This window comes from Gymnodraco acuticeps, unplaced genomic scaffold (assembly GCF_902827175.1).
Source record: "Gymnodraco acuticeps unplaced genomic scaffold, fGymAcu1.1, whole genome shotgun sequence".
NCBI lineage: Eukaryota > Metazoa > Chordata > Actinopteri > Perciformes > Bathydraconidae > Gymnodraco > Gymnodraco acuticeps.
Window position 1 is genome coordinate 58,936 of NW_022990767.1, and position 13,008 is coordinate 71,943.

Consider the following 13,008-nt stretch of genomic DNA (forward strand, 5'->3'; position numbering starts at 1 on the left):
CAATGCATTATAGTCTCTGGTCTCCAAATCAGATGCAAGACTCGTCTCTGGGGAAAACTTGGCATGCAGCCGTAAAGACGGGAAGTTCATGAAAAGGCAGCCATTGTGGTTGAGAGCAGATGTGGCGCTAACAGGGTAATCTGTGGAGAGTGTTTCTTCCAGAAGGTGGGAAGGGATGAGGGGAGAACAGGTAGTCAAATCTCCCTTTGGTTCTACATTCCTCTGACGTGTGTATTCCCCATTGCGGTTGGGATTGTCCACCTTTTGCTTTTCCAGTGCAAGAAGGTCAATGGGATCTGGGTCGGAAGAAAGAAGGGAATCCAGGAACTTTGTATCCAGTGTAAACTCCACCTGCGAACAAAGATGGATGTGGATTAAAACACAGACGATACACCTTTTCCTTGAAAGCTATGGTGGTTTTAACAGTGGTTTTGTCTTCCAAAAGCAAGCCGTTTAGACGACCAAAGAGACAAATCTACGCTTTTTTTATCTTTGCTTAACACAAACATATCATATTGCCATGAAAGCCACTAGATTCAATGACCGTCGATCAAACACTGCAACTAAAATATTGATATGCCACTGACGACTAACCTCTCGGACAAATTTCTCATCACAGCACAGTTCATCCAGATACTCCAGAAATGAAGAGTTGCAGAGGAAGGGTGAAGGTACGAGGGGGGAAAAGGAAGGCAAAACTCCCTTTTGTTCTATCGTCCTCTGAGTTGAAGTTTCCCCACCGTGGTTGGGATCTATGTCCGACTGCGAGCATGGAAGAACCAAATAAAACGCTTGAGAGTTTTGCAGTGGTGACGTTTCCTCGACACGTGAAGTGCACGGATATTCGTCTTTGGTTACAGAGCGATACCACAGCTTCTCCAGGATCACCTTGCGTATCTGATGAAAGAAAACAAAGAAAAACACCTTGTTATGAAAGAAAGTTTGACCTTTTCCTGAAGCATTTTCCACCGAAAACTGGCCATCCAAGGGTGTTGTTCTCCAAGCAACATTGTTCTCGCAACTTCAACGTTTTACATATCCCACCTCTTGCACAAGTTCACTCATCGAAAGGAGGTCAATCGGATCTGGATCTGATTTGGGAGCAGGAGCCACATTCTCTGTTTTCAGTGTCACCTGAGGAAAAGAGATGACATTAAGGAAGTGCTACAACATGCTAGTATTCAGCTTTTGCTCATTTGTGCAGCAACAGATTCAAAAATGAATTGGAGCAGCTGAGTTGGAAATATCTTGATTTGATGTCTTTACCACACCCAATACTCCTGTATCCTACATTTCCCATAATGCAACTTGATAGCATCTTTCAAACTCTGGAGCCCGAGATGTAAACTGTGCAAAATGTCAGCTCCAATAGCAATAGCAATATCACAGTAAATAAATACTTAGTGATGCGTTTTTCTTACAGCAGCTCTCACTTCTGGCATGAATGTTGAACTTAGCTTGTTCAAGATGAAAACGGAAAAAACAACATTTAAAGTACGTATCATGTTTGATCACCTCTTGCTCTTGTTTTTCCAGTGCAAGAAGGTCAACGAACTCTGGGTCTGAAGAAAGAAAGGAATCCAGGAACTCTGTATCCAGTTTGAACTCCGCCTGTGAACAAAGATCCGGTTTTAAACAATAAACCTTGTCCTTGTTTAGAATAAGATATGGATGCTGGTTTTAACAAATATCAAGGAAAAACTGCTACAAAAATAACGATATACCAATGCCATTGACGACTAACCTCTCCGACGCGTTTCTCATCGCTGCACAGTTCATCCAGATACCCCAGAAATGAAGAGTTTTCTAGATTTCCCCGGTTCTCCTCTTCCTCGTTTCCTTCCTGCGGAGCAGAATCAAAAATGATGGTGCTTTTTAGTTTTACAGTACAAACGTTAAACAGTTTTGCTCAATAATGAAAATGTCGGGGCATTGAACCTTTTTGAAAAGATATGATGTTCGTACATTCGACACCATGAAAGAGATGACATGTTTTTCTTATCCAACCTTACACAGTGTTTAGCATTTAAATAAAAGCTAGTGTCATAATCCCTCCTCCAGATTTGATTTCTTATAGAAAGTGACCTGGGTGCTGAAGGAGTCGAAGATCGCCATGTATTCCTCAAAGGATTGTCCCGCCAGTATTTCTTCATCCAAAAAGTGAGCAGAACCAGAACAATCCTCCACTTTAACATTTTGCTGCTCTTCTGTGAGGATCATATTTAGATTTTAAGGAGAGCAACATTTATTAAATTGTTAGTTCAATCATCGACTTTTCTCTAAAGTATGCTTATTTTTTTAGACGAATTATGAAAAGTAGATATTTTATAAGATATCTTATAATAAAAAATGCAAAAAGTGCTTTTTTTATGTTCAAATGAGCACACTTAGAACGACAATGCTGATGTTTGACACGTGCAATGGTAATAATACTTATTAGCAACAAGAACTTCACCTGAAGCTGATAAGAATGTCTAAAATGTTGAGCTGTATACTAATATTTGACACCACATATCTCCTACTCATGGTTATGCAAGAAGAAAAAGTCACATGATCACTAAAGTCCTAAAGATTCATCTTCTGGGGACCATGAATGCTACAACACAATTTCATGACAATCAATCAATTCGTTGTCGAGATATTTCAGTCTGAACTAAAAGTAGGATAAACATGTCTTTAAATGGACTCATTATAATCCTTGACCTCTGACCTTCTGACTTGGCCCACATGGCAGACTCTGGCTTGATGTTTAACTGATCTCTGACCTGCTGAGAAGTCCTTTCCCTTTTCATACAGCACATGCAGCTCCAAGTGCTTTACAAAATGACACATCACAAGTTCAAAATACACAACAAGAAATTCCCCTCAGATTAGTTGTTAAGAACTTTAAAAGGTACATGCAGCTAAATATAACCTTTTATCAGGTTCATAGACACAAGGAGGTAAAAGGTATGATCATACACATACAATAAATAATGGTTTCTCTCTGACAGGTAAGAAAAACATCGAGAAGGGGTGGGATTAACCCTCCTATTGTCTTCGTTTCCCCCCCTTACTTTGGTGTTGACCGGTCCTGTTTTAACTGCTATTACATTAACACAAAACACATTAATCATCACCAAATGTCATTTAACACCCTTTCAAACTGTACATATTGTATCAGACTACTGGTATACATGAAACACTGCAGTAAATATACAAAGAATAGACACTGAACATGTATTGCGTGTGCCAGGTGTGATCCATGTGGGGGGAGGGGCACATAAGAGCGGGAAATGTGTCAAATTGTTCTGTGTGTGTGGGTGTGTGTGTGTGCCAGGTGTGATTCACATGGGGGGATTGGGCACATAAGGGGGGGGGGACAGATCTAGAGTATGTGTGTGTGTGTGTTTTATCTGATCTGGATGGTTACTAATTCCTCATTTTTGACCGGGAACAGCATGGGTGTTTCAAAGTTGACTAAATCATCCAAAATGCAATGAAAGTGGTGATCAGCAATTTGACATGCTCAAATGTCTACTGTGAAGGATATCATAAAGCCTTAATGCCATCGAATCTAAAACAAAAAAGTTATGATCGATGAAAGTAGTAAATCGGTCAGATTTGACCCGAAGACAACAGTAGGGTTAAATAAGTGTAAACTTCTTCCCACCCCTTTTCGGATGTGTAAATAAGTAGATTATTTGTTTATACATCATTTAGAATCAGTAATATTTTTGTATATCAATTTGACACTGCTTAATTTTGTATTGTATAATAATTCTCATGTTAAATGTTTGTATTATTGTTTTACACATTCAAAATAAATCAAATCTAATCAAATCAAACCTATACAATAATATAACGGTAGGTAAATAATAAAGACTAAAATAACATTTAAAGTGTGGGGTTGCTCATAAGCTAATCTAAAAAGATGTGTCTTTAGCTGGCGTTTAAAAAAAGAAATATATATATATATATCTGCTGTTTGTCCCTCACCTCATGTCTGCACTGCAGGGCTGGTTTAGAGGCACCTCCTGGGGACACAGGCACCAGACGGGGTGATCTTCGGGCAGGAGGAGCCAGGAGTGGCGAGGCATCCCGGGGCCACATAACTCCGGTGGGCTGATGATGGGAACCAGCACCCTGGGACCACAACTAAATGTGGAGTTTGGCCAGCAGACGTCTGGAGGAGAGCAGGGCGTGATGATGAGCTCTGGGGGGAATCCAGGCTGGGGAAGGATGCTCATGTACGAGGGGTCGTCCTGAGCTCTTTGGGGTTGCATTGGGATAAAACTGGAGGTCAGATGCTGCACACGGTGCTGGTTTGGGTCCATGTGTGTCTGCGTGACAGCATTTTCTATTTCCTGGAGGATTTCTGCAACTGTGGGATGATTCTGTGGCTCCACACAAGGCTCTGATGGATGAAACAGTGCGACCTGGTTCATGACTTGAAGAAGGTCAATAAGGTTGTTCTCAATCGGAGAAAACAACGCTGAATCCATCTTTATCTGTGGGTTGTAACTGTGAGGGGAAAAGTGAAATAATGCAGATCTGTCAGTGGCAATAAGACAAATTCTCCAATCCAGGTAATAATAGAGAATCAGTGTGTTTTCAATATAAACTAATAATTAATTATCTTTGATAAAATATGACTTACTGTAAACCAGTTTTATTGAAGAGACTTACTATATTGTGTATCTTAATGTATTCATAATGAAGCTCTAAAGTTAATTCAATTAATAAAAGTGGTACGCCCCATCACATTTTTGTTTAATATTCATTAATAAGGGGATAACCTGAGAAATAATTGCCAATACTTTGATACATTTTAAAGTAATTTTCAGATAGAGGAATTGCTGTTTTCAGTCTCTCCAATATGGAAACGTCCTGCTTTTCTATTGCATACAATTTTAAACTGAATATCTGATTGAAACTTAGTTAAATTAAAAATTAAAATGCCCTTTTGCTACTGTTTTAACACTCTTTTGATGAATAATACACATGTTAGGTCATTCAAAGGTGTCACCTACCTTGCATGTGTGAGATGATAAGTCTTGTATCTGCAGTATGTTTTAAAAGTAAACTAGTTTTTGTTTTCTTCCAACTAGTTCTGTGAAAAGAAACATTCCAAACCTTTAAAAACTAAAACATATGATAATTAATTAATGAATTCATATTTATTGTTGTGTAAAAGCAGCGCCATACTTTAAACATTTTTACATGTTTCCCAGATATAACTTTTCCCTTTCGTACGTTCAATAAGGCGGTTTTGTATTATGAGACACCATTTCCCAGAATGCCAAGCACCGTCAATTCTAAACCGGATATCCGCCCTCTAGAACGAGCGAGGAGAAACTTCGCCACACGTGGATATCGGAGCAGAAAGAGCGTGTGAGCTGCAACTTTTGATACGAAACCATCGCTTTGATATATTTTGAAGCTTTAAAACAATAACGTCGAGATGTTTCTGCAGTTTTACCTCAACGAGGAAGGGGACAGAGTCTACACTCTGAAGGTAACTTAAACGTTGTGTTTACATCCTTCCTTTCCAAATGTATTCCGTTTAAATGTATTTTATCTAAAAATGTAGATATCCTCAGCTTACCTAATGTATGATTATGTATTGTGGCTTTGAATAAGTATAAAGTGTTCTTTATGATCCAAATAAACCGTGATAACGTTACTTTGAAATTAGCTAGCTGCATGGATTCAACAAATAAGCTATATATATATATATATATATTGTAATGATCAAAATACACTTCAGGTTGCTAAAGAATGCTTGTTTAATATCAAGCACAGAAGAAAAAAGGGTAATTTGAGGCTCTTGAGGTGACTTGCATATTAACATATTTCACATGGTTGATTTAACGTTAGTTGAAATAAAACCATACAGACGGATATATATATGGACTGCTTGAAATAAGAACCTTTACAAATGTTATTAATCCAGGGGTAATACATAGTGTGTGTATCTCCCTAGTTATAATATTGGAATACCCATAAGCAGAAACCACAATTAAAATATATGTTCGCAAAAAAGCATGCAACTAATACAGTCTCTCAATCATACGTCTTTTAGGACCTAGCAATGTTTTGATTATTAAAATGACCATTCACTTTATTAGTTTAGGGGGTTTGAATGTGTTTCTGTGTCAAACCACCATAACAGTTTATTTTGCAAGACACACAGAAAAAACACACTTTATTGTTTCTCAAACAAACGTTTCATATTCTGTTCTTTTACATATCCCAGTGTTTCCCACAGTTCTGAAATATACTTTGGGGGGTGGTGGTAGCGGGGGGGGGGGGGTTGAGGTGACGTGCAACAACATTAACCTTTCTGTTGGTCTCTTGTTAGCAGACCCTTCACGCGATGGCAGAGCGAACAGGTACAGGCAGGGTCCATAATGATAGCCCTATAGTTTAAATATACTACCCACACATGAACATATGGAAATGGGCTACTATTTAAAAAAATAAATGTATTTATTAATGTATTTAGGAACCTATCCATGTGATTTTTAGTGGGGGTCGACCTCAAATCCTCTAGGGGGGTCCAGGGGCATGCCCCCCCGGTAAGATTTTATTTTTTATTTTGGAGTTAAATGCATCAATCTGGTGCATTTTGAGGGGAAAATAAAGAGACTAGATCTATGGAAACACCTATATTTAACAGAACTGTATACATTTCAATAATCATAAAATCAAGGCCATAACCAATAACATACCATTTCCAATATGAAAAAAACACTGAAACTTGTTTATTAATTTAGTTTTGGTTCATTTATAGTTGTGAGTGTGTCTGTGCTCCTGAATCAGCCTCTCCTGTCTCCCTCCTCTCCCCCCTGCTCCTCTTTGAGGCAGCAGCAAAGACTAGTTTTCTCTCAACAAGTTTTAAAAGTGTATCTTACCTTTTTTCACCTAGTTAACTTTTTATTTATTTATTCATGCATATTTTACAAATCACATTACATTTCATTTAGCTGACGCTTTTATCCAAAGCGACTTATAATGACCGATTACAGGGACATTCTCCCTGGAGTAACTAAGGGCTAAGTGCCTTACTCAAGGGCACACTAGTGGTGGTGTTCCTGGCGGGATTTGAACTCACAGCCTTCCGATCTTCAGCCCACCTCACTCTCCATTAGACCAATCACTACCCTCTCAAATGGAAATATATGTTTACATAAATGGTGACCACACCGTTTGAGACCCACTGAGAACTTAGACTAAGTTAACTATCTAAACACTCAGAGAGTCCTTTACCTCACCTGAGCTGAGGTTATCCCGAGCTTGAATGACACACAGAGACCAATCAAGGGCTTTGATTTATGATCTGTATGACAGTGGCCATGTCGGCAGGCCACATCATGTGGACAGCCAGTCACCCTGTGTGAGGCAGGCCACTTAACAGGCCAGAAGGAGGCGAGATCAGAGCAAGGGATCATTGTCCACAAGTTAATCGATCGCAGATGGCGTCGTGGTCACGGATGAATTAAAAAAAAAAAAAAAACGAAATGGATCGCGAAATATACTTGGGCGGCCGTTAATATACCTGGGCGGCCCGCCCAAGTATAGTCTATGTGTGGGAAACCCTGTATCCCATATTCTATTGATATGTTTCTAGACTTTTTGCACTATTTTGTATTTTATTATATATGTTGCATTGTTGGAGGAGCTCAGGTCAGAATAATTGAATTGCCATTTCTACACTAGCTTTGTGCAAGGCTTTTATTTTGTGTTTTGCCACACTGAACTCAAAGTGTCTTGTCTTTCCTCCTTCTCCACCAACAGAAGAGTACTGCTGATGGGGATCCCACCAGCTCGGCCCACCCGGCTCGGTTCTCCCCAGACGATAAGTTCTCCCGACACAGGGTGACGGTGAAGAAACGCTTCAACCTCCTCCTGACCCAGCAGCCCAGACCTGTCCTGTGAGCAGGCGGTGAACAGATGGACGGGTGGAAATCAGACCAAGGAATAGAGCGATGCAGGCCTGGATGGGACTGTAAAGAAAACACATTCAGAATCACATCTTATAAACATGAAACTGGGATTTGTTTTGTGTTTCATTTGTGGACATCGGCTGTTGTTGTGGATCTTTTCTTTTTTTATATATATACTGTAATTTGTTGGCATTCATTCGAGGATGAAGATATATTTTTGTTTTCTTGCTGAATAAATGATTGGATTAATATGATGTGGTGTGGATCATTTATGTCCTTGAGTCACCAGATCTCAAACACCTATTAGATATTTTTCCACTGGTGTGTTACAGATTTATATTTTTTTTAAAGAAATTGTAAATCTGTTCTATTGAAAATTAATTATGACTGGACTCTCAAAACTGATAAGAAAACATTTATAGACGATTATATCAGGTCTGGTCAAAGATTAGACACTACACTTATTTGTAGTGTATGTCTTTGTAGAGGGGGCATTCAGCAAGTGAGCTTCTCAAGAATTACTCCAATGAAATAATAGGAACCTAATCAGTGTTTCCCCTAGGTTTACTGCTTTGGGGGGGGGATATATTGGGATATATTTTCTAAATCCTCTGGAGCAGAGAGAGGAGCTGTGGATTATTGTTATTGATTAATGCATCAGTGTTTCTTAGGGTCACTAAACTCACAACTTAAAATGAAAGTGTTTAGTTTATTTAATAAAAGAGCACATGTTCAATGTGAAAAGTGACAGTAGATATAGATTAGTTACAATTTGGTGCTATATATTAATAATAATAAATAAAACAATTTTTGTAAACACCTTGAATTTCAGGGGGGGCGCGAGGCACTGTTGGCGGGGCGGTTCTAGGGGGGGGCCCAGTGCCCCCCTAACACTGACTTTGGCCCCCCTAAAAATGAAAGAAAAAAAGTTTATGATTAAAAGATTTCTTGGCTGACGGAATAGGCGGAAGTAACGATATTTGTCATTCTAGTCGGACCCATTAGAGCGATCACGAGCTACCGATATCTCGCAAGCCCTCAATAGCCCCCACTTTACAAATATGTTTTTTTAACGCAAGCCGTCATCGCCACGGAGGAGCACACAGCCTCTGTGAGCAAGCGAGAGAGAGCACACCGTTATCTATTTAATTTGTTGTAAAAAATAAAGAAATCATTCCAATGTGTACTATAGGACAGTAAAAAAAAAAAACAGTTTGAAAGGGGGGGGATTAATAAAATATGCATAAATAAAAAGAAAGAATACTAACTATAGGTAACATAAGATAAGAATAAACTCGTTTAAATGATTTGTTATTGGTTGTGTTCATATTCTAAAGATGTTTTGGATTATTGAAAAGTATACAGCTCCCTTTCATCTGAGTGTTGAGAGCTGTATCCATAAATTCATTTTGTGCTCAAAGTGCACCAGATTGATGCATTTAACTTCAACATTTAAAAAAAAATCTTCCCGGGGCTGCATGCCCCCAGACCCCCCTAGAGGAGGCGAGGTCCACCCCCAAATAAAGCAGGTTCAAATAATTAAATTGCATACATTTTCTTTTAGTTAACACTGAAAACAGGTCCCACAGACCCAAACAGCACACAAAGGTTAAGGTAAGCATATAATAATGTGTAATGAAACAAATACCAATAACTGCATTGCATTGTTTTCTTAGGTGTATGTATGCGCAATTACTTCATACTAGGCTTGTTTGAGACGCGTTGCGGCTCGCCTCGAGAGTAGCCGATCGCAGCCGGGGGAGGTCTCAAAAAGCTCGCCTGAAGTTGGACAGCTCGGAGTCGGCTTCGTCTTCTTCTTCTCTCCGTTTTTTGGCGGATTGCAAACAACTTTAAGGTGCATACCGCCACCTCCGGAGTCGGCTTGACTCGGTTTGCATTTATAAAGAATGCACACATGTGTTTAATCGTTAATGTCAGATATGTACTAAGTAAATACATTTGTTCCTGCTCAAGATTAGATTCAACTTTATTGTTATTGCACATATTACAGGTACTGAGACAACGAAATGCAGTTTAGCTTCTAACCAGGTGCAACAAGCAGTAAAGTGAAAAGTAATGTACACAATCTACAGAATAAAATATAGAATGAATTGAACGATGAATAAACAGTGAGGGGTATGAATACACTAGATATCAGCCTGTGAGCAGTATGAACAGTGTGTATGAATATGCTAAGATATATAAAGTATGAAAACGGTAAGCAGTATAGTATAAAATATATAGATATTAATTTCATGATGATAAACATTGTGGAACAATGATGAAAAATGGGAATGGATGTAGCGACGTAAAACTGACACAAAACAACAACAAACTTTTGCCAGCCAATTGGAGAGTTTCATCAGCAGCACGTGGTAAAAACCACCAATGAGCGCTCAGCTCGAGATACCAGCGAGCCGTTTCCCATCAAGCATTTCGCTTCCGCAGCCCGTGGAGAGCAACTGCGCCAACTCGCCTCGCCTCGCTCTCAAGGCTGCGGGCGTCTTTGTCCCGCGAAATTTCAAAGTCTCATGTGGGCGGGCCTCCAGAGCAAGTCGGACAAAATGACTAACCATCATGCAACGCACTAGCAAGACGTTGATCGCAACTGCGCAGGTCTGCGCAGGTCTTGCTTATCTCAAACAAGCCTATTGTCTTTGTCTTTTTCGTCCTGCATTTATTGTGCCCCCCTCAGAAAATAACTGGCCCCAGCCTGGCCCTCCCAGTCAAATTGGCGGTTTTAGACCAATCTAGTACATGATGCATTGTATGCATCATGTACTGATCCTGCGTGAAACATGCATTACATAGATAGATATATACTTTATTAATCCCAATTTGGGAAATTATTTTGTTACAGGACCACTGTGTTCAACGATAAAATGCTACTACGTATTTAATACAAAGCAAATGTATTTTACACAGTTCCATCCGGATTATTATCTCCTGATCTATACAAACCAACCCAGCCAACATCCGAGCTGCAGCTAACATTTTAAAAAGTAATACTTTTTTCAATGAAAACCCCTTTTCATTTTCTGCAGATGCACTTCGATCTCAAAGGAGTACACACATATAACTGTGTTGCATCATGTACACATTAATAGCTTCTGCGGATGAGACACTCAAATCATTACCTGATGGAAATGACTCAGAACAACAATATAAAAGTCAAAATATACTTCTTCTAAAATGGCCACAGTGGATCAATTATATATTACCAATTCAACATTATGTTACCACTTGTTTATTATTTAACAAGGCACCGTAATAAGTACGTTTATCATACTTTTAAAGCATTTTTTATTTAACATTAACACGCTATTCACTGTCTGGTCTTTGTGGACTACAAATCCCACCGAGCGTCGGCTACTCCTTCGTTGCGCATGCGCTGGCAGTTTGAACGACGGCAAGCGAAATGGGACAGGCCGTTCGCAGTTGCTTGTTTTTTTTGTTGTGTCGGTCGGACACAAAAAAAAGTGCCGAGAAACCTGGGAGAGGAGCCAGGTATTCCCAGATGTAACTGAAAACAACCAGAAGCGTTTTCCACAGGAAACTTAAGCCAGGTATGCTTCATGCGACTCACGTTTTATTAGAACTGAACAAAAAAAATTGACGTTTTCACTGACTATTTGTTGTTGTCAGTGAAAAATAGCAGCATGGTTAGCCTGTGGTGCTAACGTTAGCTTCGGCTCTTGACATGTTGCTATTAATAATATAATGCTTACATTTAAACGAGAATCACTACCATGTCAATAACTAATTTCTCCTCCAGTTTATTCCCGATACCGCCGCGCGCCTTTCTGTTTTTAGCCGGTAAACGCAGCCTCTCGCACTGATGCCGCATTTCCCTTTCTCATGGTGTCATTTCTAAGCCAAACACATCTGCTCGTTACTATATTATAAAGATTATCCTTCCAGGTTTTTGTCTGTATTAATATTGGCATGCGTTCACTGACCGGTTCAAGCCAGAATTATTATGGCTAGCTTAATTGGCTTACAGTGGAGTCAGTCAACAGGGAGGGTCACCATCCACTGTTAAGGTACATAGATATAGAGATGTTAAGTCATAGCTGCATTTTTGACAGCCATTGTACACGAATAACACACCAAATTACTAATAAAATACCGTTTAAAACACTATACACTGTCGAAGAACACACTCAATAACATATACAGAATAAATGAGAACGCTCTCTAATATACCAATCTACTAAAGGGACAGAAACTTAAAGCATATTGACTTATATTCTTTAAAAAAAATGCTGGAAATCATCCTCTAACTAAATCATTAATTAGAGGATATTCATTAGATGGATAGATACTTTATTCATCCCACATTTTTAAATGATTTGGTCACAGCAACAGTGTTCTCTAGCATTACACACAAGTTACACATATTTTAAAGACAGAATAAGATACAAATGTAATACAACATTCAACCCAAACAGCAAATATGTACACATTCACAGTAAAAAATACATTTATTACGACAGAAATATACTACAGAAGCATATAGACATTGGTTAGTATCAATATTACAATTGTTGCTTTGGTATTTGTAAGAATTGCGAGACTATTTGTGTGTATTAGTCCCATAGTCCTGGTGGTTGTGTACAGTGTTTCAATGCTAGGCTAGTGACCCCCTCTGGATCCTATTATTAAGAACTGTTCACTTACCTGTGATAAAGCCTCATATATATGACATACATTGGAATGAATAGGGTTGAACAACATGTCGAAAATTGGATAAAATGTCCCAGGTTGAATTCATGATATTAGGTATTTAGGTTATTTGTTAATCGGTATCTGAAGAATTGTAAGTATTTTGGGCTTTGAGTTAGTGTTACACATCATACAAGTATGAGGTGTGCAATATAACAAGAGATAATTCATTGGTGATCCAGTGTCCTATGGCTATTTGGTTACCTGAGCAGAAACGGTTTCCTATATCTATTCAAACAACCTGTTTTAAAATCAACAATCTAAGCTGCTGAATTGCCCGAAAGGAGAACAAAATGTTCCCAGCCGTGAAATGCTCTTATATTTACTGAGTGGACAGAAAGAGGAAACTTTGAAT

The 13,008-nt window shown here is 38.9% G+C and overlaps 2 protein-coding genes across 11 annotated transcripts in view; both read left to right on the forward strand.

The window, feature by feature from the left end:
- Nucleotides 1-5,279: 5,279 nt before the first annotated feature.
- nop10 (NOP10 ribonucleoprotein homolog (yeast)) lies at nucleotides 5,280-8,182 on the forward strand. Its single transcript, XM_034232484.1, has 2 exons — nucleotides 5,280-5,497; nucleotides 7,780-8,182. Exons 1-2 carry the CDS (start codon nucleotides 5,444-5,446, stop codon nucleotides 7,918-7,920), a joined length of 195 nt encoding a protein of 64 aa, XP_034088375.1. The 5' UTR covers nucleotides 5,280-5,443; the 3' UTR covers nucleotides 7,921-8,182.
- Nucleotides 8,183-11,336: 3,154 nt separating this feature from the next.
- Nucleotides 11,337-13,008, forward strand: part of LOC117556889 (solute carrier family 12 member 6-like) — a 56,485-nt gene continuing 54,813 nt past the window's right edge. For 6 of the 10 annotated variants that reach the window (XM_034232472.1, XM_034232465.1, XM_034232471.1 and 3 more), the window contains exon 1: nucleotides 11,337-11,494. The gene's annotated coding sequence lies outside the window, so the exon portion shown is untranslated. The remainder of the gene's footprint in view (nucleotides 11,495-13,008) is intronic. The other 4 variants (XM_034232469.1, XM_034232468.1, XM_034232466.1 and 1 more) reach the window with 4 other exon arrangements.